The sequence below is a fragment of the Mustela putorius genome, unplaced genomic scaffold (genome assembly GCF_011764305.1).
Source record: "Mustela putorius furo isolate JIRA1106 unplaced genomic scaffold, ASM1176430v1.1 tig00001033_pilon_pilon_pilon, whole genome shotgun sequence".
Classification (NCBI taxonomy): Eukaryota; Metazoa; Chordata; class Mammalia; order Carnivora; family Mustelidae; genus Mustela; species Mustela putorius.
The window spans coordinates 2,658,294-2,685,003 of record NW_025421540.1 but is presented as its reverse complement, the minus strand read 5'-3'; the positions used below and the strand labels follow the sequence as shown (position 1 = coordinate 2,685,003).

Sequence of the window (26,710 nt, the reverse complement as noted above, 5' to 3'; positions counted from 1 at the left end):
TTATCTGATTGGCACTTGTAAGAGGGGTTCCCGGCAAAAAAGAACTGTTTTTTTGTTGTTTTTTGTTGTTGTTGTCCTCCCTTTTGATCTTTCCTTTCCATTCCTTTTTTTTTTTTTTTTTTGTCTTGTGAGCGGTCACCTGATTTATAAAAAGATGCAACAAAAAGTAAAATGGTACAAGATAATCAGTTTCAAAACATAAAAAAGTGAGTGTCTTTAGCCATAGCTCAGAACAGAGGAACTGGGTAAGGAGAATTGCTTGTATGAACTGGCAACAGGAAACGTTGGTAAAGGAGAGCTGAGGAACTCTGTTAAGAAATAGGAGTGAGGGGCTGCATCATCATCTGGCATTCGCTCAGTGTCGTCCTACGGTTAGAGATGTCCATGATGGGAACTCCAGCAATCTTCTGGGTCTGGGTCAGCTGATGCCACAGTGTAACACTCTGAATTACTTCCGTACTGAGCAGTCATCTGCATAGTTTGTCTTGTGTGTACGTGGTAATTGTTTGAATCTTGGCTCTTTCGCAATCCTTAGAGCCTCTTGATACTTTCACCCCGGTTTCTCAGTTTCAGCCATTACACAGTCAGTTGTACAACTGGTACACTTGGCACACAGCCCGTCCATCATTGACCGGTCAAGTTTGGCCTAAATAGAAAAGTTGATAAAGTCGGTACCAACCAGGATGTGGTAAGTCGGCCCAGCTGTGTGTTTATATTGGAAAAAGCAGGAGGGATGTTGGGGGACTTCTCTTTCCTTGAGTGCATGGGATCCTTCTTTTCTTTCTTTTTAGGTTTTAATCTGTCCTTCTCTCAGAGAAGGATCTCAGAGCTAAGCATTCGCTTCCCGGTCACATACTTTTGCTTGCTTTCTCTTGCTTCCCCATGTTCACACCATGCCCATTTCTCCTTGCTTTTGATTTTCTAATTCACTCTTTGTAGTACCATAAAACTTATTTAAATAAAATGTTGGCCTACTAAGTTATTGATTATTAGTAAGTTCTTTGTTCAAAATTTGAGAGCAAGAAGTATTATGTAAATATATCTTTTTGTTATTTAACTAGTCTTACAACATTTAGCATCAAATTTCTTGAAACATTTAAACAAATTAATCACAAACTGGGGCTTGGGCTCTTTCTTTTTTTTTTTTTTTTTTAAGTAATCTCTATACCCAACATGGGACTTGAACTCACAACCCTGAGATCAAGACCTGCACGCTCCAGTGACTGAACGAGCCAGGTGCCCTTTGGGCTTTTTGTTTTTAAGTTCCTCAGGTGAGGGGGTGCCTTAGTGGCTCAGAGGGTTAAGCTTCTGCCTTCAGCTCAGGTCATGGTCTCAGGGTCCTGGGATCGAGCCCTGCATGGGACACTCTGCTCAGCATGGAGCATGATTCTCTCCCTCTCTGCCTACTTGTGATCTCTCTCTCTGTGTCAAATAAATAAATAAAATCTTAAAAAAAAAGTTTCTTAAGTGATTCTAATGTGTGACAGTGTTGAGAGCTCTAGCACTGGATAATTCCTTTAAATAGCTCAAGAAATTAATTTTGAAAAGCGAACTAAAAGCCTACATAGATTATGATTGGTGTTAAATTGGGGGGAAAAAGAGATAAAAAGAAGAAATCAGCTGGAACAGAGTGTAATTAGGTACTCAAATATTTGTTAGATGGATAAATACATTTACAGAATGTAGGGTTTTTTTTTTTTTTTGTCTCTTCATAAATATGTCAAATGGGTATATAAATTCAACAAAGGAGTTTGATATAAAATTGATTAAAATGTTAGAACAGAAGTTTTTTAGAATTTCAGTGTTACTATTTCATGATGCTTTTAAGATGATCTCTCTGTAGATGGTGGGAAGATCTTGTTAGCATATGTTTTTAATTTCTCAAGCTTGAATAATTTAGTCACCGAACAAAGATTTAGAATGAGTTTTGGGAGACACAAGTCCTAGATTATGTCCCCACCTAGCTGGGTCAGAGATTTGAGAGCAGGGGCTGGAGGGAAGAGCTCCAAGGACATTTTTGTATACATGCTGATACCTTGGGCGGGAACACTCTTCCCACACTTCCTGTGGCTAGCTCCTTTGTGTCATTTGGATCTCAACTCATTGTTCTATATTTCCTGGTTCATCCAAGTTAAAATACATCCCATTTGTCACTCAGACCTTTACTGTGTCCTGTTTTCTTTTTAGCTGTGATCACTATTCATTAATCACTATTTGATCACTGTTCATTAATATAATGTTTGTTTACATATTTATTTTCTCATTTCTGCATTAGAATATCTGCTCCTTAAAAGCAGAGACCTTGTCTTTTCTTTTCATGACTGTGTCCCCAGGTCTTAGAGCAGAGCTGGAGTTGCATGATAAATATTTGAGGAATATTTATGGGATATACAGGGACATTTATTCATCTCTGTTGTCCATTGTTTTCAAGAATGGTTGGAAACACACACATACGTGAGCTCACACAAACTTTCTATGTCTTTCAACCCCTATGTAGTGTGCAGATTAGTGCTTAACTATTTTGGTTTTTTGTCTCGATGAAATGGGACATGTTTCAGGGCAGAGCTCATAAATTTCATATGCCCTCTTAGTACTTCTCATCATTACAGAGTGATGGTTCTGGGGGATTCTGCTTCTCGTGGAGATAGTATATAGTGATTTTATAAGTCCATGTATCTGGGAAGGAGTGTTTTACTTCTTGGCAGCTTAGAGAACTTCAATCTTTCCAAATTCCATGTAATTTTCATAGCATTAAAGCTACTAATTTCAGATTATTGGTAAGTTTTAAATGATTAATTCCCAGGTTACTTTGAATTAGTCTTTGTTTGCCATCCCTGATTGCAGCTAGTTAGTAAAGTAGCTAAACTTTTAAACTCTACTTGGTTTTAATTTTGAGTGATGTCACTGCTTCTCTCATGGTTAATGGTTCTTAATTACCTGCAGCTTGTCTGGTTTGCTCATTTATTTTCCTGTGTTCCAACACCTCTTGTGATCTCCCAACTTCTGGCCTTTTGGGGGATTTGTACTTTAACTGGGTTCAGATAGGAAATACCCCTGAGTACAAAGAGAAGATATTTTTCTTCTAACTTCACTATCTCCTATTATTAATGTATTACATTGTTGTGGTACATGTGTTACAACTGATGAACCAGCATTGATACAGTATTAATTAAAATCCATGGTTTACATTAGGGTTCACTCCTCTTTCTATAGTTCTGTGGGTTTTGACAAATGTATAATGTTATTTACCTACTGTTGGTATCTTACAGCCTAGTTTCATTGCCTTGAAAACCCCTGTACCTCATCTATTTGTTTCTTCTCCTCTCTCTGCACCCTCCTCGCTCACCCCTCAGCCCGGGATCTTTTGACTGTCTAGAGTTTTACCTTTTCAGAGGCACCTGGCTGGCTTAGTTGCTAGGGCATCTGACTCTTGATCTCGGGGTTGTGAGTTCTAGCCACCACATTGGGTATAGAGATGACCTAAAAAATAAATAAAAATAAAAATGTTGTTGTTAATTTTTACCTTTTCCAGAATGCCATAGAGTTGGAATCATATAGTATTTAGCCTTTGAGACTGGTCTTTCACTTAGCAATATGCATTTAAGGTTCTTCGAAGTCTTGTGGCTTAATAATTCATCTTTTAATTGTCGAATAATCCATTGTGTGGGTGTGGCACAGTGTACCTGTTCACCTACTGAAGGAGATTGGATTGCTTCCAAGTTTTGGCACTTCAGAGAATAAAGCTGCTGTAAACATCCGTGTGCAGGTTTTTGTGTGGACACTAGTTTTAAGCTCTTTTGGGTAAATACAAAGGAGCACAATTACTGATCTTATAGTGAGAATGTGTTTAGTTCTGTGAGAAACTGCCAAGCTGTCTCACACAGTGCCTCCCATTTTGCATTCTGACCAAACAGTGAATGAGAGTTCGGTTGTCCCACATCCTTTTGGTATTACTAGTGCTTTGGATTTTTTAGCATTTGGTATTACTAGTGCTTTGGATTTTTTATATTCTACGTGATATGTAATAGTACCTTGTTTAAATTTGCAATTTCTTAATGACATACAAAGTTGAGCATCTTTTCAGATCCTTTTTTTTTTTAAATAAATAAAAAACCCCAAAAAAAAAAAAAAAAGATTCTATTTATTTAACAGCACAAGCACATGGAGAGGTAGCAGCAGGCAGCGGGAGAGGGAAAAAAGCAGGCTCCTCGCTGAGCTGGGGGCCCAGTGTGGGGTTCAGTCCCAGGACCTGAGCTAAAGGCAGATGCTTAACTGACTGGGTTTCCCAGCCACCGCTCTTTTCACATTTTTAAATTAGGTTTGATTTCTTGTTGCTACTAAGACATCTTTATATTATATTTCTTATTTTAAGTCCTTTACCATGGATGTGTTTTGCAGATATTTACTCTGTGACTGGTCTTTTCATTCTCTCTCTCTCTCTCTCTCTCTTTTTTTTAAGATTTTATTTATTTATTTGTCAGAGAGAGAGCAAGCGAGCGAGAGCGAGCACAGGCAGTCAGAGTGGAAGGCAGAGTCAGAGGGAGAAGCAGGCTCCCTGCGGAGCAAGGATCCCGATGTGGGACTCGATCCCAGGACGCTGGGATCATGACCTGACCCGAAGGCAGCTGCTTAACCAAATGAGCCACCCAGGTGTCCCGTCTTTTCATTCTCTTAACAGTGTCTTACAGAGAAGTTTAATTTTAACAAAGTCCCTCTCATCAATTTTTTCTTTCATAGATCATGCTTTTGGTTTTATATCTGAAAAGTCATTGCCAAATCCAAGGATCCCTACATTTTTTCTTATGTCATCTTTAAGAAGTTTTGCATTTTATGTTTAGGTTTTGTGAAAGGTGTGAAAAGTTTGTTTTTATTCTTTTCATTTGTTTGTTTTGTCTTATCAATGTCCCATTGTTCGGTTCCATTTGTTGAAGACTGTCCTTGCCATTGAGTTGCCTTTGCCTGTGTGTGTGGATGTTTTTCTGGGCTCTCCACTCTGTTCCAAGCACCTGTCTCTTTTGCCAGGCACCTTCTATCTTAATCACTATAGCTTTAATAGTAAGTCTTGAGATTGGGTGGTGGCAATCCTCAATTTCCTTTTTTTCCCCCTCTTTAATATTTTGTTGACTACTCTGGGACTCTTGGTTTTCCAGTTTTCCATCCAAATTTTAGAGTCAACATGTTGGTATCCACAGAATAACTTCCTGGCATTTTGATTGGGATTGCATTGAGTCTGTCGATCAGTTTGGGAAGAACTGACCTCTTAACAGTATTGAGTGTTCTTCCCCAAGATTATGGACTTTCTTTCCACTTCACATCTTACCTTGCTTGTTGTCTTTCATCAGAATTTTATACTTTTTCTCACATAGATCTTGTGCATATTTCGTTAGATTTGCACCTAAGTATTAATTTTTTTTGGTATGCTAATGTAAATGGTCTTGTGTTTTTAACTTCAAATTCCACTTGTACATTGCTGGTATATACGAAAGCAATTGACTTTTTAAATTTTTTAATTAAAATTCAATCTCGTTAACATATAGTGTACTTTTAGATTCATGGTTAGAATTTCGTGATTCATTGGTTGCATACAACACCCAGAGCTCATCGCAACAAGTGCCCTCTTTAATACCCCTCACCCAGTTACCCCAACTTTCCCCTCTCCAGTAACCCTCAGTTTGTTTCCTGTAGTTAAGTCTCTTGTGATTTGCCTCCCTGTCTGTTTCTATTTTTCCTTCCCTTCTCCTATATTCATCTGTTGTTTCTTAAGTTCCACATGTGACTGAAACTATATGGTATTTGTCTTCCTCTAGTTCCATCCATTTCCTTGCAAATGGCAAGATTTTGTTCTTTTTGATGGCTGAGTAATGTGTGTATGTGTGTACACCACATCTTCTTTATCCATTCATCTGTTGATGGACATCTGGGCTCTTATAGTTTGACTGTAAACATTGGGGTGCTTTTGCCCCTTCAAATCACTTTGTGTACTTTTGATAAACATCTAATAGGGCAATTGCTAAGTCGTTGGGTTGTTACATTTTTAACTTTTTGAGGAGCCTCCATACTGTTTTCCAGAGTTGCAATCCCACCAACAGTGTAGGAGGATTCCCCTTTCTTCACGTCCTCGCCAACATCTGTTGTTTCCTGACTTGTTAATTTTAGCTATTTTGACTGATGTAAGGTGGTGTCTCATTGTGGTTTTGATTTGTATTTCCCTGATGCTGAGTAATGTGGAGCCCTTTTTCATGTGTCTGTTGGCCATTTGGATGTCTTCTTTGGTCTGTTCATATCTTCTGTCCATTTCTTGACTGGATTTTTTTGTTTTTTGGATGTTGAGTTTGATAAATTCTTTATAAATTTTGAATACTGGCCCTTTGTCTGATACATCATTGGAAAGCAATTGACTTCTGTATTTTAACTGTGTATTGTGCAGACTTGCTATAATCACTTGACTAGTTTCAGGAGGGTGTGGGTGTGGGGTGTGAAGTCTTTGTATTTTCTGTAGACAGTCATGTCATCTGTGAACAAAGTTTTATTCTTTCCCAGGTTGTATACCTTTTGTTTCCTTTTCTTACCTTATTTCATTAGTTTGGCCTTCCAGTATAGTATTGAATAGTAGTAGTAGGAGGGACATCCTTGCCTTGATTCCCTGTCTTCTATTTTCTCAGTATTAATATCATGTTAGCTGTGGATTTTTGGAGACATTCTTTATCAAGTTGAGGAAGTCCTCCTATTCCTAGTTTCCTGAGGGTTAATAATGAAGAGGTGTGGATTTTGTTAAATGTTTTTTTTTTTTTTCCTCCCTTCATTGATATGATCATGTGATTTTTTTTTCTGTTGATATGATGGATCACATTGATTTTCTAATGTTGAACATTTTCTAATGTTGCATACCTGGAATAAATCCTACATGATCCTGGTGTATAATTTTTTAATATAGTGTTTGCTTTTATTTGCTAATTTTTGTTGAAGATTTTGTGTCTGTGTTCATGAGAGATACTAGTTTGTAGTTTCTTTTCTTGTAGTATTGGTTTTGGTGTCAGGGTAATAATGATCTCCTAGAATGATTTAGGAATATTCCTTCTAGTTTTACTTTCTGGAAGAGATTTTAGAGAATTGTGTAGTATTCCATAAATGTTTGGTTGAATTTACAGTGATTGGGATTGTTAGCAGTAGCCCTCCCTTCTTTCATCTGATATTAGTAATTTATGTCTTCTACCTTTTTTTCTTTGTTTGCCTGGCTAAGGGTGTATCTGTTTTATTGATGTTTTCAAAGAAACAGACTTGGGGTTTATTGATTAAAAAAAAAAATTCCTGGTTTTAATTACATTGATTTCTGCTCAAATTTTTATTTTTTTCTACTTCCTTTAGGGTTTTTTTTATGATTTTATTTGACACAGAGAGAGTCTGTGAGAGAGGGAATACAGGCAGGAGGAATGGGAGAGGGAGAAGCAGCCTCCCTGAGCAGGAAGCTCTGATGCAGGGCTCTGTCCCAGGACCCTAGGACCATGTCCTGAGCCAAAGGCAGATGATTAACCAACTGAACCACCCAGGAGCCCCTCCTTACTTTAGATTTGATTTTGTTGTTGTTGCCTAAAATGGAAGCTTAGATTATTGACTTGAATCTTTTTTTTCTAATATTTGCATTCAGTACTGTATTTTCCCTTTAAGCAGCATTCCACACATTTTGCTACATTGTATTTTGTTGAGACTGGTCTCCTGTCATTTAGAAGTGTGTCATTTAATCTCCATGTATTTTGGACTTCTTCAGCTATCTTCTGTTACTGATTTTTAATTCCATTGCGGTCTGAGAACATACTTGGTATAATTTTTATTTTTAAAAATTTGTTGTGTTTTGTGGCCCAGAATTATTCTTTCTTGATGAGTGTTCCATATGAGCTTAAGTAGAATGTGTGTTGCACTATTACTGGGCAAAATTGTCTGTGTACATCTGTTGTACGGTAATTGATGGTGGTGTTGAGTGTGCCATGTCTGGACTGAATGTCCACATCTGTCAGATCCTTGATGCCCTGCTGCTGGATCGGCCCATTACTGATGGAGAAGTGTTGAAGTCACCAGCTGTGATAATGGAATTGTTTATTTCTCCCTGAAGTTCTGTTAGGTTGTATCTCACCTGTGTTGATCAGGCACACATACGTTAAGGATAATTGTGTCTTCTTGGTCAGTCGATTTCTTTATCATTACGTAATGCTGCTCTTTATGCCTGATAATTTTCCTTCTCTGAAATCTGCTTTGTCTGAAATTCATGTAGCTACTCCATTGTTCCTGTGATTAGTGTTACTTTGGATTTTTTTAATGTATCCTAGCATTTAACTTGTTGATATTTAAGTCGTTTCATTTTTCATCAAAATATAATTCACAAAGCATAATAGTTGCCATTTTAAAGTGTACTCTTCTCTGGTTTTTAGTATATTTACTATGTATATGGTACACATACGTCACTTCTGTCTAATTCCAGAATGCTTCCATCACCCGAAAAATAAACCTCTTAGTTCCAATTCTCCGCTCCCCTTATTTCCTGGCAATCATGAATCTACTTTCTGTTTTTATGGATTTGCCTTTTCTGGAACATCTCATATCAGTGGAAATGTATAACACGTGACCTTTTGTGTCTGGCTTCCTTTAACCTGAGAGTAGAATGTTTTCAGACTTCACTCGTGTTTAGCATGTAACAGTTTAATCCTTTTTATGGTTGTGTAAGAGGCTCTTCCACATTTTATGTATCCATTCATCAGTTGATGGACGTTGGGTATATACTCTTTTGGCTGTTACGAGCAGCGCTGCTGTGCACTTTCATGTACAGGTTGTGGCAGGAACATCTGTTGTCAGTTCTGTCAGTGTCATACCCCTAGACATAGAACTGCTGGTTAATTGTACGTGTGTAACTGTTTGCTGCTTTAGCCACACTATTTTACATTCTCACTGACAATACAGGAGGGTTCCAGCTTCTCTGCCTTCTTGCCAGCACTTTTCTTCTTCTTTTTTTTTTTTTTTTTTTCTTTTTCTTATTTTACCATAGTTGTCCTAGTGGGTGTGACGTGGCATCTGCATGTGCTTTTGATTCGCATTTCCCCAATGACTAAGGATGTCGAACATCCCGACATGTGCTCTTGACCGTCTGTGTATCATCTTTGGAGAAATGTCTATTCAAAAGTCTTTGGCTTGTTTTTAAATTAGGTTATTTGTCTTTTTGTTGTTGAGTTCTAAGAGTATATTTGCATATTCTGGTTATTAGGTCCTTGTCAGACAAATGATTTGCAGATACTCTCTCCCATTCTGTGGGTTGTCTTTTCACGTTCTCCGTAGTGTCCTTTGACACACGAAAGTTTTTATTTTGATCAAGTTCAGCTTATCTAATATTTCTTATTGCTTTGTGTATCATGTCTAAGAAAGCTTTGCCCGATCCAAAGTCATACAGATTTTCACCTGTTTTCTCTGAGTGTTACAGTTTTTACTCTTACATTTAAATCTTTGATCCATTTTGAGTTATATTTTTGTGTATGTGTGACGTTGCTGTTCCAAGTTCATTCTTTTGCATGTAGATATTCACTTGTCCCAGTAGTAGGCACTCGAAAAGACTGTTTTTTTCCCCCATTAAATGGTCTTGGCATCCTTGTGAAAAATCAGTTGACCATAAATGTATGGGTTGTAAATACTTTCTTTTTGAATACTTGGGAAATCTACACTATAAAGTAAAACCATTCCTAAAGTAGTAAAACCATTCTTGGTTAAGTGAAATGGGTCTCTATTATGGCACTGTGAGTTTGGGTTTTTGCTTTTCACAGCAAACGCTGCCTAACCCAGTATTCACAGATGTTCCGAGTTATTTAGTCATGTGTTATGCAACTTTTGTTTATCTGAGAACAAATGCATAAATGGTAAGTTGAGTACTAATATTACCTAATAGCATTTGTTCACTGAGGCTAAGTTATATGATTTATTTATTTATTTATTTATTTAAGATTTTATTTGAGAGTGAGAGAGTGCGGGAGCAGGAGGAAGGGACAGAGGGAGAAGCAGGCTCCTTGCTCAGCAGAGCGCCTGATGTGGAACTCAAACCCAAGAGACTGGGATCATGACCTGAGCCAAAGGCAGATGCTTAACCAACTGAGCCACATAGGCACCCCAGTTATACAATTTAGAATGCCATCATGAAGTTCAAGAACTTCAACAATGTGTAACTGAGGCAGGGAAAGTGATCGACCTAAAGGTATACAGTTGGTGAGTAGGATGGCCAGGATTATGAACCGAGACCCCCTCCCGTGATGTACTACATAACTATGATGTAAGGTCTGAGATGGTCTCAGGAGAGAAAGGTCCAGGCTAATTTGGTCACCAGTGTAAGAAGCAGGTGGCTTTCTGTAGATGACTGTGAAATTACGGTTTGGTATGAAGTCCTTCTCTCTGACACTAGCAGGGTCAGTCTTTGGTTGATTAACTAAAAAAGTCAGTTTAAACAAGTACTCTTAGGGAATGGTTCATACAGTTTTTAGTATTTTATTTGGAAAAAATATATGTACATTTATTCTCCATTGAAACAGTGCCAGGTCTTTTCTCTGGAAACTGGCCTGCAGATTAGATTTCTGAGTTATCACAGCACTTGGGTCGCTCAATAGGTTAGGCATCTACCTTCGGTTCAGGTCATGACCTCGGAGTCCTGGGATGGAGTCCCGCATTGGACTCCCTGTTCAGCAGGGAATCTCCTTCTCCCATTGCCCCTTTCCCTGCTCATACTGTCTGTCTGTGTCTCAAATAAATAAAAATAATCTTTTTTAAAAAAGCTTTCTATGTTGTCTTTTTTTGCATTCAGTTTCAGTTTCTTTAACTGAATTGAGTGAGAATCCTGTGATCACTCCCTCCCTGCCTGGTACTTGGTCATCTCACCCATACCTAACTTAGCAAAAATTTTCTTATTGATTTCTTTGTATCAAACCTTTCCAAAGTAGCTGTGTTAGTTTTCAAAAGAACAGTGATTTTTTTTTGCAGTCATATTTTGTTGGTTTACATAGTGTTTAATGAAGCTGTATAATTATGAAGTAAGTGTAGGTGTCCTTAACTAGTTTGGGAATCATCACATTTGATTCTTGCTGACTAAACAGGTCATGGAGTAGCAGAGTCACAGGGGAAGTAGATAGTAATTTATTGCCTCTAAGCATATAAGCCTACCAGGGTATCACAGTATTGTAAAGGGGAAACAGAGGATAGCTAATCCTGTGAGACCAATACTTGGAAATAGGTTATGAAAGATTTGGAACATCTGTTCAATGGGACACTCAGCATGCATATAAAATATTAATAGAAATGTATGTGTTTTACGTAAAGCCATTCAAGTTATATTTTTAGATGGGAAATTTTTTTTAATAGAATGGGTTTTAATTTTTTATTTTTTTATTCTTTTTTTAAGATTTTATTTATTTATTTGACAGAGAGAGAGGTCACAAGGAGGCAGAGAGACAGGCAGAGAGAGGGGGGAAAGTAGGCTCCCAGCTGAGCAGAGAGCCTGATGTGAGGCTTAATCTCAGGACCCTGAGATATGACCTGAGCCGAAGGCAGAGGCTTAACCCACTGAGCCACCCAGGTGCTCCTAGATGGGAAATAGTTTAGAAGAGCATGAATATTTGTGTGTGTGTGTGTGTGTGTACACACATACATAGAGAAGGTCTGGGGTTTCCATTCAAGATGGTGGCATAGGAGGATCTTGAACTCATCTCTTCTATGAAATACACACTGAATCAATCTATAGCTCCATATGGAAAAATTTCCTGTGGAAAAAACCCTACAACTAGCTGTGACTCCTACACATTAGGTGAGTAAGGAAAAAAACCTATGTTGAAGTAAGAATCAGTCTTGCCATAAACCCCACCCCTGGTACAGCGACCTGGGATTGGGAGGGTACTCACAATCCCAGGCTTCTCCCTGAGGAGCAAAGGGTTTGAGCCCCACTTCTGGCACCCCAACTTCCAAGACGTACATCTAAGAGACAAGACCCCAAAACATCCAGCTTTGAAAGCCATCAGAGCTTGCACCCATGAGACCCACAAGGCTATAGCAAACTGAGAAACAGTTCTTAAAGCAGTCGCGCGGGTAGACTGACCCACCCTGGAACTCAGCACAGAAGCAGCAGACTGAAATGGGTTCAGATTTCTGTGAAAGAGGCTCATGTGCTTATCTTAAAGCCCTGAGGAGGCAGGCATCTAATTTAACTTGGATCTGGGAGCCTAGTAAGGTATTCTCCAAAGATGGAGCTGATGGGTACCATCTTTGCGCTGTCCCTCTGCCTCCCTTCTGCTTTCTGGTATCTCCTGGAAAGGAGCTTGAATGCTCGTATGATGCCCCGAGGTTTGCAGTTGCTACCCAGGGTATACCTCTAGATCACCTGGCTCTAGCGGCCAGCAAGACTCACACTCACGGTAGTGAGTATTGCAGTATTTACAACAACCAAGACTTGGAAATAACTAAAGTGTCCACCAACGGGGTGAATGGATAAAGAAAATGTGTGTGTATACGATGGAATATTACTCAACCATAAAAAGAAGGAAGTCTTGCCATTTGCAACAACATGGATGGACCTTGAGGATATTGTGCTGAGTGAAATAAGTCAGACAGAGAAAGAGAAATACTGCATGATCTCCCTCATGTGGAATCTAAAAAACAAAACAAAATGAAGTCATAGAGAACAGATTGGTGGTTGCCAGAGGCGAGGTTGTGGAGGAAATAGATGAAGGGGTCCAGTGGTATAAACTTCCAGTTAATAAGATAAGCCCTGGGGATGTAATGTACATCATAGTGACTGTAGTAAATAATACTGTGTATTATTGTATATTTATTTTATTATTCTTTATTAGAAATATGTATTATTAGCCCCAGGGTTACAGGTCTGTGAATTGTCAGGCTTACACACTTCCCAGCACTCACCATAGTACATACCTTCCCCAATATCCACAACCCCACCACCCTCTCCCTACACCCCTCCCCCCAGCAACCCTCAGTTTGTTTTGTGAGATTAAGAGTCTCTTATGGTTTGTCTCCCTCCCAATCCAATCTTTTTTTTTTTTTAAGATTTTATTTATTTATTGGACAGACAGAGATCACAAGTAGGCAGAGAGGCAGGCAGAGAGAGAGGAGGAAGCAGGCTCCCCGCTGAGCAGAGAGCCTGATGTGGGGCTCGATCCCAGGACCCTGGGATCATGACCTGAGCCGAAAGCAGAGGCTTTAACCCACTGAGCCACCCAGGTGCCCCCCTCCGAATCCAATCTTGTTTCATTTTTTTTCCTTCCCTACCCCCACACCCCCCACTTTGCCTCTCAAATTCCTCATATCAGGGAGATTGTATGATAATTGTCTTTCTCTGATTATTTCACTCAGCATACCCTCTAGTTCCATCCACATCATTGCACATGGCAAGATTTCATTTCTTTTGATGGCTGCATAGTATATTATATATATATATATAATATATATATATTTTAAGATTTTATTTATTTATTTGACAGAGATCACAAGTGGGAAGAGAGGCAGGCAGAGAGAGAGGAGGAAACAGGCTCCCTGCTGAGGAGAGAGCCTGATGTGGGGCTCGATCCCAGGACCCTGGAATCATGACCTGAGCCGAAGGCAGAGGCCTTAACTCACTGAGCTACCCAGGTGCCCTATATTATTATATATTTAAAGTTGCTAAAGCTTAAGAGTTCTTAGCACAAGAAAAAAATGTGTATGTTTGGTGATGGATGTTAACTAGTCTTAGGGTGATCATTTCACCACAGATAAAAATATGGAATTTTTATGTTGTATGCCTGAATCTAACATGTGTCCATTATATGTCAGTTTCTTTAAAAAGTAATTGATATTTATTTTTTTTAATTAATTATTTATTTGACAGATAGAGATCACAAGTAGGCAGAGAGGCAGGCAGAGAGAGAGACAGGGAAGCAGGCTCCCTGCTGAGCAGAAAGCCCAATGTGGGGCTTGAACCCATAACCCTGGGATCATGACCTGAGCTAAAGACAGAGGCCTTAACCCACTGAACCAGCCAGGCACCCCAAAAGTAATTTATAGTTTAAAGAGAAAGACTAGGGCACCTGGGTGGCTCAGTCAGTTAAGTGTCTGCCTTCGGTTGAGGTCTTGATTTCAGGGTTTTGGAATGAACCCTGGCATCAGGGTCCCAGCTCAGCAGAGAGCCGGCTTCTTCCTCTGCCCCTCCTCCCACTTGTTCTCTCCATCTCTCTCTCTCAAATAAATAAAATCTTAAAAAAAAAAAAAAAGTAAAGAGAAAGACCAAAACAAAGTCTGGAAGTATGTGAATCACTGTGTTAAATAGTGAAGAAAAATAAACATTAACAGTGCTTAACTGCAGAGCATTAGAGAGTGGGTGATTTTTTTTTTCTCTCTCTTACATAAGTATTTCTTGGTTGGTTGAAAGTTTGACAGTGAACATTTGTTACTTTTAAAATTAAGAAGAAAAAACTGTTTCTATTTTGAGAAGAGCCTCTTTGAAATGTATAATTAAAAGAAATAAAATGCCTGCAGAGTTAGGCAACAGGAGAGAATGGTCTTGGTGAGGGGCCCCCTTTCCCATAATCTTAGGAAGTGAGCAGACCCCCTGATGTCCCTGTGTGTGTTCTCCTGCAGTATACGGCCTCTTATTCTTTCTCTGATCTTATTTTTCTATGTAAAATGTGGTATCAGTGCAATCATTTTTTCTTTCTGGTTTGATTTTCAGGAAGATTTCGACGTCGATCACTTTGTTTCTGACTGTAGGAAGCGTGTCCAGCTGGAGGAACTAAGAGGAGATCTGAAACTCTACTATAAACTTCTTAAAATATCCATGGTGGAGCTCATCAACAAGGATTATGCAGATTTTGTCAACCTTTCCACAAACTTGGTAAACCTGAAATTCACAAGTCCTACAAACACACACACACTTTATCTCTCCTTCATATTTATTAAAAGGGCAGAGTTTTTAGAAACCTTTCAGTTGATTACCCCACCATCCCCACCAGAAACTTGAAGAAATTACCAATTTCATTAATAAAAGAACTAAACTTTTTGGAATACATTTTTTTGTTTGTTTTAGTTTTTATTCATTTAAGGTTGCTCTAGTTTGATTATGTTTCAAATTCATTAGTCAACAGTGAAAAGTAAAGGATAATAATACCCAAGGGATTGTTTTATTAGTTGCTAAGTGATTACCCTGAAGTCTTCCTTGATTTAGACTAATTTGTAGGAGCAAATGTCCACCACTCTTACAATGTTTAATTTACTCCCAGGTATATCTGTTAGCCAGAGCTAGGTTGAGGGAACATTGGCCAATATTGATATTTAAAATGTTTGGTTTTATAAAAATATAAGGATGATTTGCAGTGAGCTTATCAATTGTTTGTAAAAGCCGTTTAGAAATGTTGAATTTTGTTACTTGGCAGAAAAGTCTCCTTGTTGATGCTTTATTTTGTTTTAAATCTGTTTGTCCAGAGAAGCACAGAAAGTTGCAGCTCCGTGGGAATTTCAAGAAGCATTAAAATTAATGATGCACATTTGCTTTTGGGAAATATACCACTAAGATAAATATCCCAATAGGATTAAAAACCTAGAAAATTTTACTTCTGTTCAATTTCTATTTTTCTCAAGGCTTATAATAATGTTTAAGAGAGACGTAGCCCGTCAGACTTTCACATCAGCTGGCTGAGTATCATCAATTACAGACAGAGAACAGTTCACCTTCTGTGAAAATTTTTCACATTCATTTAAAATGTCATCTAAAGGCAAATTGTTCTTAAGGAAACTTTCGTTTCTCATGACTTCCCTTATTTTTATAGTTTCATGTATTTCAACAGATTTTTTTCATATTCTATGAACAACATTAATGGCCAAATAACACTTCTGTTGTTTAGCTAGTTATATAGCAAATTACGGTTGTGCCAAAAAAAATAACTTAAATCTGGTACTACTTTGATCGTTAAATAGATATGTCACTATTATTCCTTATCGTGATGTGTTTGTGCCAACCTGGTTTTGCCTTTAGGTTGGCATGGACAAAGCCCTCAATCAACTTTCTGTGCCTTTGGGACAGTTAGAGAAGTTCTGGTAAGTCCCCAATTAATGAAAACAGCCTGCTGTGACGCCTGTTGCCCTCGTCGGCTTTTCTCTAAGAATTCTTTTCATCTGTTAGTTTGGTGGTAGTGGTGGTTGTATTTTAACGGCTCATGATTATAATATTCACCTTCAGAAGAGTTGTAAATGATTTTGTTTTTGCATATGCTAAAAACCTAAAAAAAAATGTTCGATTTGAAGAAGACATATTCTCAGAGTAGACAACCTTAAAATGTCAGGGGAGAGGAAGCGTATTTCCAAATTCAACTTATTAATGCCACTTTGGTCATATGTAAGTGGTTTCTAACTTAAGAATGACTTGTATTTTAACAGTTTGTAATCTTGTAAATATCCCCCCCACACACACATAATCTACCTGTGGTTAGGTTCCTGGGCTGATCTACAAAAACTGTGTAATCCCTAATAGAACTGAAGGATAATATAAATAAAATGTAATACTTAATAAATGTTACATTTGCATGTTCTCTTAGAAAAATCTCTGTTGTGGGAATGGGACTCCCCACCTCTAAGCCATTGGGAATAGGAACTCCACCTGGGTGAACAGTGGAGGGGGAGTTCTAACAGAAAACTGTGCTGCCCTGTCTCCCCCCCCCGCCCCCCCCCGTCTGTGTCTGGTGCCCTGACTTCCGGCCTGTGTCCGTTCTGATGCCCTGTCGTAAACTTGTCATAAACGACACCATCCTTCCTTGTGTGTCTCCTCTAGCTTGAGTGGTCTCGTGCATCCCTCCCCTAAGACAGTGCCTGCATCCTAGAGAGAATATAAGGAGAACATAATTTAAGGGAAGACACAGTACACGGTTAGAACCAAGAAAAATGCAGAGTAACGGAAATATCAGTGCTGAGAAGCCTAGGGGAGGGGCAGGCAGGAAAGAGTTCGTGAAAGAGGTAAAAATCTTGAGTTGTGCCTTGAGGTAGCCAATACTTTCCATGGTTTATGTCTCATTTGAATTTTACAAAATCTTGTTAAAGGTACTTTTCCTTGGAATTGGAAGGGATTTTAGTGGTCCGCTGTTGGATTTCACACCAGCCGCTGTGGGGCTCTCCCACTGTCTCCTTGGTGTGCCTCTTCCTCCCGGGGCCTCCTAGTGGTGTTGTTTCCCAAGCCTAGCCTTCCTTTGGCCTCCCACTCTTCTCTCGAACCCCCTCCCTGGAGGCAGATTTGCTCTACTCACACAGGCTCCCGTCCCGCCTCACCCCCTGCCATCACCGTATCCCCTCCCTTTTCCATGGCCTGTCTTTATGGCCACTTTGGTCCTGCTCAGCCACAGGCCTGACCTGTTCTGGTCCCAACTCTGAAGCTGTTCTGTGAGATTCTCAGAGCACTGAGGGTTACGACTATATCTGTCTTCATTGTATTGCTGTGGGCTGCCACAATACGGACGTCCAGGAGGTGTTTCATAATGTTGATGGAGTGAATTAATTCATCTTCCTGTGGAATTTTTGTGATATGCCTACTTCATTCTAGTTGTTTCTGTTAACCTTTGTTTTGGCTCTAATTCCTAATTATCTCTTTATTTATTAGCTTCTGGACATGTTTCTCCACCTCTGCACTCTGCCTTTTTCTGGTCTTCTGTTCTTCATTCTTGATTCCTGGTATTTCCGTACCCACATTTCATCATCATGCATCAGTGCTTTGACATTCTCTCGTTCTCCAAAATATGCAGAATCTAAAGACCTCATCTCAGTGAAGTTGGCCCTCCATTCCTATTTCTGCTTCTCTCCAGAAGGAAGCCTGCAGTGCACATGGCTGTGTGCCTGTCTGACCCTGCCCCTGAGTGTGTCTGCACTTACATCTGCTCCCCATCCCCTCCCCACCTCGGCAGCTGTGTACACATGGCTTTCAGAGTCCGATTCGAGCCCTGTCGCATTTCCAGACTCTCCTGTACTTTGCTTCATATTATCTGTTCTCCATTCTAAGCCCCTTCATCCCCATAACTTTCACTGTGTATGTGTCATTCTTCTTCTGGCCATGCGACCCTGCCTTCGTGTCATTATGCCCCCAGATCATGAGTCCCCTCAACAGTAACTGTGTCTGGTATATCATGTTTGTTTTTGTTTGTTTGTTTTTTGTCAATATCTGCATAGTACTGGTGCACAGGTATTAAGTTCTGTGGAATTGAATGAGATGTAGGAACTTGATAATGTGACAAAACAATGTCTGTAAGACGTTTTCTTTATTATTCTTTTAAAGAGTCTCAGATCATCTGTCAGTTAAGGAATTCGGGCAGTAGATGAACGAATGTGTAAACAAGAGGACATAAGGAAGAAAAAGGTACCCTTCGGTAGATTTCTTATGCTGCCTTCCAGTTGAAGCCCTCTCCTCTTGTCTCCGCGAACTTGTCAGCACTATTCAGCTTTTTTTCAAAGCTCTCACGCATGTGCATTTTATGCATTATGTCACGTTATCTACCTGAAATAATAAGAATTTTAGAGGTACCCACACGATCTCAAGATCACCCACTTTTTCCAGAACAAGAAACAGTGATAACTGTTGTCGGTGCAGCGCTTGACAGTGAACGACTGTATAAATTGTCAGCGGCCCTGTAAGGAAAATAGGTCTATATTAGAGACTAGGGGAGAAGTGGGCTTTCCAAAGCAAACTCAGGATTCTGCTGTAGGTTTGTTATTTTCTGATCCTGTGTTCTTTATGTTCTGGTGTTCACTTTAATTTTTTCGATTCCCAGTAGTTAGCATGCGGTGTTGGCTTAGTTTCAGGTGTGTGAGACAGGCAACGGCTCTGTACATCTGAGGGCTCACCCCGGGAGTGTGCCCCTTAGTGCTATCTCCAGTTTCAAGTGTCCCCGATGTCATTCATGATCATAACGATGTAGGGGCACAGCGGGCATTGGGAGTCTGGGCTTCTGACTCTTGCCTGCTGCTCTGTACAATGTTTTCTATGTGTATTATTAGCATATTTGTTAAAATCTCAGTGGGGAGAAAGCCTGTTTGAGGGACCTTCTGTTTAATTCGCCTCTGGATCTCCTCACAGCTTTTGTCCAAAGAATGCTTGTCATGCGCTTCCAGACAAAACAGTAAGCTTTATGAGAGCAGGGTGTATTTCTTGCTTTATTTTCTCGTGTCCCCCTCCTCCCCCACCCCCCGTCGGAATGAATGTCGAGCTCCCAGGGGTGTTCAGTAACTATTTATTGAATGGATGACTTTGTATTTTTTTGTTCTTTAAGGATGAGAGTTTTCATAATGTCCCTCAACCTCTTTGATAATATTTGTAGTGTAAAAGGTCTTTAATGATTTGGTGCTTGGCCATATAGGTATATGCACATGTAAACTGAGAGGGTCAGTACAATCGGAAGCCAAAGTTAAAACATGAATAAAGGGCCATAGAAAACAAATAGAGGGGCGCCTGGTGGCTCAGTTGGTTAAACATCCGACTCTTGATTTTGGCTCAGGTCATGATCTCAGGGTCATGAGATTGAGCCCCGCATTGAGCTCTGTGCTCAGCAGGATGTCTACTCGAGATTCTCTCTCTCCCTCTGCCCTTTCCCTGCACGCGCACATGCAGTCTCTCTCTCTCTCAAATAAACAAATCTTTTTTTAAAACTAGGAAAGAAAGGCCCATAGAAAGATTCAGGATGGGGAAAAGAAGAAATAAGAGTATAGAATATGAGAAAGCAAAGTCTAGGGTTTTTTTTTTCTCTATAAACTTGCAATAGAATATGGAAGTATGCTTATTTTAGAACTAAGATTTGTATTCTTGATAATTCTGTGTTTCATAGAAATATTCAAAATATAGCATGCCCTATATATTTGAAGTTAACTTTTGGTCTTATATTTTCCTGCATTTAGCATGGGAAATAAAGATGATTAAGAGTAAAGATGGTGACATTTTTTGTTTGTTTAATTTTTATTTTTATAGATGTTTGTGTTGAGGCTTATACAAGTTATTTGATCAGTTGAAAAGATTGAAAAAATCTTAAATTCACAAAGTTCTAAAGAAACCTCTGCACCAGAAGCAAGCAGGTAAGCATTTTTTTTTTAACTAAGTAGCACATAAATTAATACTTCACATCCAGTCTAATTAGGCGGGGATGGCTTAGTTAGAATTCATTTCTGAACAAGAAGAAAATCCAGGTTTGTGGCTAGAATGTAGCTCCAAGAGAGTGGAGAGCATGAAATGGTGAAATCTATAACATGTTCCTATAAACCCTTTGGTTATAGACCACAGTTCCAACACGTCATTATGCTTGCAGTGGAAAAGTATATTTGGAATCACCTTCCCTGAGGACTAGCAAAGTCCTGTTGATCTTTAAGGCATACCTACCATTCATCTTGGTTTTTCTCCATCTCATTTTTTCTCCTAGACATGCCTAGAGTATTACCATTGATGTATTTTGCACCAGCATTATATTATTATGAAACAGTATAGGACACATCCAGTTGAAATTTACAAACAGGAAAGAAAAAGCTTATGAAATAGGAAAAAGATGATGGCTCTCTTTGTTATACTGTGATTGTCTTGTTCCCTTCCTGGTGTGAATTTTCAATCAGCCAGGGTAGATGAGTGACTCAGAAAATGAGTAGTTAGGTCCTGTCAGCACCGTGAGACGCACAGTGGTGCAGTGGGAGTAGCCCGGGCTGGTCCTGCACATACCAGCTGGGCTGCCTGCGTCAAGGTCACCTGGTGCCCTGCGTGCTCTGTTGTGTGAGGCTAACAGTCCCTCCCCCTGCAGGCGGAGTTAGGTTTCTAAATTTTAGGAATTAAGGTTTTAGATTTGGAAGGAACTTGAGAGACCATATGCTCCACATGTCTCATGATGGAGATTAAGAACGGACACATCCCAAAGGAAGCAATTCTCTGGTCCTAGGTCTCTGCCCCCTTTCACATCAGGGCATTCAACGAACTGGTCAGCCTCCACTGTGCTTGTGTCTCTAGCCCGTTGCACTCGTGCTTCTGCCCCCGTTCGTCCACACTTAGCAGACAGTCTATACGTGGCCCTTCTGCAGCCCGTGTGTCTCCAGCGGCTCTGCTTCGCTGCGGCCCTTGGCAGCACCTGCAGCCCCTCCAGCCATGTCCACGTTCGGCCCCTGGGGAGCTGGCCCTCCAGTGTTCTTCCCGTCTTTGCTGTTACTGCTGTGCTTCTCGGATAGAAACACCTCAGTGAGCTCTGTGTCTACAATCCTGTCCCTTTGCAACACTGTCCTTGATAAACAGACATTGTGTACTTTCTTTCTCAGAATTACCTTGGAGGACTTTTTTCTCCAGAAGAGCAGCTCTGAACTCTAGAGTCAGGAAAGCCAGAGCAGCGTCAGCGCATGGTAAATCCATCATGCTCTGCCAGGCCCAGAAATGCCGAGATAAGGATAAATAGGAAATGCGCATGGGATCAGTCAGTAGAGGTTGGGATTAGGCTTCGGCATTGGTGTTGGTCGTGCTGAGCGCTTGCCTTCCCTCCACACCAGTTATGCTCTGGGACAGGGCACACCGTGGCAGGTCTCCAGACATTTTGGGTTTCCTTACAGTGTGTTTCCTCACTACCTGACTGCCCATCCTCAGATGTGGGATGCCTCATAGAGCCCAGCAGGGACTTTGGGGCCTTTGTTGTGGTTTTTGGTTTTTTTTTTTTCTTTCACTGTTCGGCTTCCTTTTGAATGGGGTTGACGCTTTCTAATGTGGGGGGCAAGAGAGAAGTGTATCCAGTGCACTTGATGGCAGATGCACTGTGAGTGATTTCTCACCAGCTCCCGGAGCACCGAGCTTGCTCTTTCTGCCATTGGGTAAATGTAAACTCGGAGTCCGCTGCTCTGAGCGATTTCCCAGGTTGCTGCTAGGCGGTCAGTTTTAGCTGATTGAGGAGACAGCAGTAGTTGGTACTGGGGAGGTACTTGGGAGGGAGAATGAGGCAGGTGGAGAAGAAGAGGGGGATTCGGGTATGAACGGTAGGACAGGGCAAGAGAGAGGAGGGGGTTAGAGAATGGGAGAAGAAGGGAGAAGAAGGGCATGAATGGGAGAGCCCGAGGAACGTGGTGGAAACATGCAGTTGTACCCACACTGACCTAAAATAGCTCCATCCCCTTGCCTGGGGCCTGTGGCCCGGGCCAGGCTGTGTCGGTGGCTTCTACGACCTCCCCGCTCCTCACCCCTCACACCTGGGGCCTGCTGCACAGACAGTTTGTCCTGAAAATTTATGGCGTGCAGGTGCCTGAATGCTGTAAGGCATGGGGGGCGGTGGGGGTGGCAGGTTTTAACTTTGGGAATTATACTTCTCTAATTGTCTCTACTAGTCCTCTCTGGACTAGACAGATTTTGGAGAGAATTGCCACAGAATTTAACCAGTTACAGTTTCATGCTGTTCAGAGCAAAGGCATGCCTCTTCTGGACAAAGTAAGACCAGTAAGTGTTGGTTTCGATTTTTAATTTGCTGTTTGTGAATTTCCTGGATGATTTTGGTTTGACCTAGCATTGCTCCCTGATAATTGCTACTCTACAGGATTTTGAAGCTAGCTTTGAATTTTTTTTTTCAGTGTCTCCTGCTTGGAACCCTGCTTCCATTATGTCACACTAGGTAGATTTTGTGTAAAGACACAAGCGTAGTCTCCAAACTATGCAAGTAAAATTAATTCTGAATATCATGTAACTTGATACATCATATGATGTAGTCAGAGTTCATTTATCCAAAGCCCTTGACCGGGTTTAAATGCACGTTTGTCAGATTTACTCCGTAGCTAAAGAGGCAAATAACTTTTTGTCGTTCAGTAATTGTCTAAACTTCACTTTGATGAAGCCGACTTACTTTCAAAGAAATCATAGGGAGGGGATGCCTCAGTGGCTCAGTCAGTTAAGCCACTGCCTCTGACTTAGGTCATGATCCCAGGGTCCTGGGATCGAGTCCCCCCTTGGGCTCCTTGCTTGGCAGGAAGCCTGCTTCTCTTTCTGCTTGTGCCTCCTTGTGTGCTTGTGCTCTCTCTCGACAAATAAATAAATAAAAACCTTTAAAAAAGAAAGAAAGGAAGGAAGGAAGGAAGAAAGAAAGCAATCATGGGGAGAAGGGATTCATTGTTATTCTCTAGGAAATGTTGGGATTTTAATCTTACATATATTCTGGTAGAATTAGAGGCTCGCTTTATATATATAAAACACATATGTATATAAATTATACACATATATTTGAGCTTTTAGAAACTGTTGTGCCTGGACCTTCTTTCCTGGTCTCTCTGTTCTTGCAGCGTATAGCCCACATTTCGGCCATGCTGCAGCAGTCCCTGGGAGGCCTGCTGCTAGAAGGGCTTCAGACTTCCAATGTGGACATCATACGGCACTGCCTCCGGACTTACGCTACTATTGACAACACACGGGATGCAGAAGCGTTATTCGGTCAAGTACTGGTGAAACCGTACATAGATGAGGTTTGTGCCCCCATGCACCTCATTCCGCAAACACAGAGCATCTAATCTGGCTTCGTTTCTTGACTGGGTGCGAGAGAGCTCAGGGCTCTTCCTTGAAGATGCTCCTGGTTCCTGCTCTTCTGGTTGTAAGAAAAGGTTGGTCCCGCTTGGTACCCATCAGCATGGCAGGAATCAGGCATGCGCTCTGGTTTCTTCCAGTGATGCCATAGCTCAGGGATCATCTTAATTTAGTAGGGGTGAGGGACTTGCCTAGGAAGAAGATACGGATCAGAACATTTTCAGGTCAATTTCCATTTCCATAAGTTATACGTTAATGAAGTTGCCGAAAAGCGTGACCCCACCAAGGCGCCCGAGCCCACTGGAGGAGCTGAAAGACAGCTCTGTGTGCAGGGAAAGTCCGTGAGGGGAGGCGTCTTCGCAGAATTGATGTGGCCTAAGTCTTGAAGACCATGGGGGAGTTTGCCAGGCTAGGAAGGTGGGAGGGAGGGAATATTCAAAGATAAAGGGCTTTGAAGGGCGAGTTAGCAGGGTAGTACCTTAAGTCCGGAACTTGGTTACCCAGTGTTCTTGACCTATGAGGATACAGTTAAATACAGGGAGTCAGTGTATCCTGCCTCTGAGTGGCCGGAGTATGGGCTGCACCGTGTGAGGCCGCCAGCAGTCAGCAGCTTCCCATTTAGAGAGAGTCGGTTTCATCTAGTTCAGGCTGACAGAAGTCATGAAGCCAGTCTCAGCGTTTGAGGGCTTTCTTCCAGTCACCTGCCAGTGCGAGTGTTCTTTCTGTCCGGTAAGTATAAAGCTACCCACCATGACTTCAGGATGAAAGGCTTCCAGTTTTAAAATGGGACAGTATCCCAGTGATAGAAGTGAAATTGAAGGATTAATTTCAGTAATCTTCTCAGCTTCATTAGGACTACTAAAAGTAAATGATCTGTCAGTTCTTTGTATGTATCCTATTATAGTTCATAGCTCTCTCTGTGGGGGTGAAAAAGATCACATTATTCTTTGTCACTAAATAAAAATATTTTAGTTATTTAATTTATGCCCTTTTCATTGAACTGAATCTAATAGGCTAAATTAGGGAAGTACTTAACGTTTCTGTGTCGTTAAATGAACTGTGGCCGCGTTTGTATTTTAAGTTTGTATGCTTGTCATTCACCTCCTGCAACTCAGCCTCACAAAAAAAAATAAAATACTAAAGCAAAATAAGATGTGTTTTCTTCCATCACTTTCCATCTCAGCCCTTTCCCTGTTCTGGAGACGGTAGAGAATAAGGCGGTAGAGAATAAGGGTGAAGATGGTACAGAGCTGTTGTCTGCAGATACAGTATTTTGCTTTTAAGCTCAGAAGGGAAGCAGATGAGTGTGTGTGATGTTTTAGATTCAGGCCAGTCTCTGTCAGTGCACAGGAAAGCTCCCCATAGCAAAAATTAATGTAGCATCCCCACCCCACAACCCCACAAGTCCGTTGTGCACACAGCAGCCTGAATGATTCTTTTCTTTTCTCATTAAGATTTTATTTACTTATTTGACAGAGCGAGAGAGAGATCCATGTAGGCAGAGAGGCAGGCAGTGGGAAAAGGGGAATCAGGCTCCGTGATGAGCAGAGAGCCCAATGAGGGGCTCGATGCCAGGACCCCGAGACCATGACCTGAGCTGAAGGCAAAGGCTTAACCCACTGAGCCACCCAGGCACCCTGATCCTTTTCTAATCTAAATCAAGTCAAGCCTCTTCAAAACCATCCAAGCTCTTCTCATCTGGAACAAAGTTAAAGGCAAATCTTTACAATGGCCTTCAAAACTTTATGTGATCTGACCCCACTACCTTCCTTACCTACCTCCTACCACTTGCTGTCTGGCTCGTTTTTTGCCCAGCATTATTGGTTGCTGTGTCATTCTTTAAACACACCAGATGTGCCCCCACCTTGGGCTTACTGTTTGCTTTGTGTGGGATGCTCTTCTCCAAACAGCACAACTGCTCGCTCCTTAATTTCCTCCAGGTCTTTCCTCAAATGAGGGAGACTTCCCTGACACAGTCCCATAGAAAATACCAACCTGCTCTCCTAAACCCCCACACCCCATGCCCACTCACTCAGCTTAGTTTGCTTCCTACCCCACATCAACCCCTGATATGTATGTATATTTATTTGCTTCATTTCTCACTTAACTAAAATGAAAACTCCAAGACATCAAAATTATTTTGTTTCTTGTTAACTATTCTGTCTTTAGGGTTTAGAACAGTACCTGACACATAGTAGATGTTCCGTAAATATTGGAGAATGATTCGTTTCTATTTTTGCCTTTTCTCTATCCATTCTTTACACAGCAGCCAAAAATGACATTTTAAAAATGCAAAAGGAATCCCACGACCACCCTCCACCCACCAGTGTAAAACCTTTCAACGGCTTTTCGTTGTGCTTAAGCCACAGCTGACATTCTACAGCCCAGGCCAGATTAAGATTTCAGAGTTCTTAATCACTGGAAAGACAATGGTGTTGTCACCACCAGAGATATTTAAATATTTTTGAAGATTAGATCCCAAAGTAAGTGTGCTAAAAGCCTAGCAATATCCGATTTCACAAAAACTCAGATTTCATAAAGTCTCATTAGTCTTCTCACCTTGTGTAAGTTTAATCTTTCCTCGGCCCCCTTTTCTCTTCTGTTTCAGGCACTCACCATACTTTGCCAGAATGACCATAACGGCCTTCCAACCTGTCATCTCATCTTCAGGAATATGCCCCTTTCCCTCCCATCCTCACACCAATTCATCCTCTAAACTTATTCTAAGATGATCACTCTAAAATGTGCATCTCATTGTGTCCTTCCCCTACAGGAACTTACTCAATAGCTCCTATGGATGTGTGAATTTCCTTGGTGTGGTATTTTTACAAGACCCTTTGCTTGCAAGTGGCAGCAATCCACAAAGAAAACTGGAGGAACCAAAAGGGAAAAGCAAGCAAACAAACAAAAAACAAAGGAATGTCCAGGTTCCTGTAGGGGTGGATACCACAGAAGTTCATAAAAATCCAAAAGAAGACAGGGCACCTGGGTGGCTCAGTGGGTTAAGCCTCTGCCTTCGGCTCAGGTCATGACCCCAGGGTCCTGGGATCGAGCCCCACATCGGGCTTTCTGCTCTGCAGGGAGCCTGCTTCCTCCTCTCTCTCTGCCTGCCTCTCTGCGTACTTGTGATCTCTGTCAGATAAATAAAGAAAAAATCTTTTTAAAAAATCA

At 40.8% G+C, this 26,710-nt stretch overlaps 1 protein-coding gene across 6 annotated transcripts in view; it reads left to right on the top strand.

Moving 5' to 3' along the window:
- The window catches only part of LOC123393846 (conserved oligomeric Golgi complex subunit 2-like), a 29,594-nt gene extending 4,904 nt beyond the window's left edge, over positions 1 to 24,690 (top strand). The window contains exons 1-7 of one of the 6 annotated variants that reach the window (XR_006608652.1): positions 13,608 to 13,656; positions 14,732 to 14,893; positions 16,031 to 16,092; positions 18,311 to 18,391; positions 19,994 to 20,097; positions 22,360 to 22,468; positions 23,302 to 24,690. Coding sequence is in view for 2 of the 6 variants with exons in the window: in XM_045087097.1 (XP_044943032.1) it covers positions 14,732 to 15,019 (288 nt within the window). In the remaining 4 variants the exon portion in view is untranslated. Of the gene's footprint in view, positions 1 to 13,607; positions 13,657 to 14,731; positions 15,068 to 16,030; positions 16,093 to 18,310; positions 18,392 to 19,993; positions 20,098 to 22,359; positions 22,469 to 23,301 lie in introns of those variants that run through there. The other 5 variants (XR_006608651.1, XR_006608654.1, XR_006608653.1 and 2 more) reach the window with 5 other exon arrangements.
- The last annotated feature ends 2,020 nt before the right edge of the window (positions 24,691 to 26,710 follow it).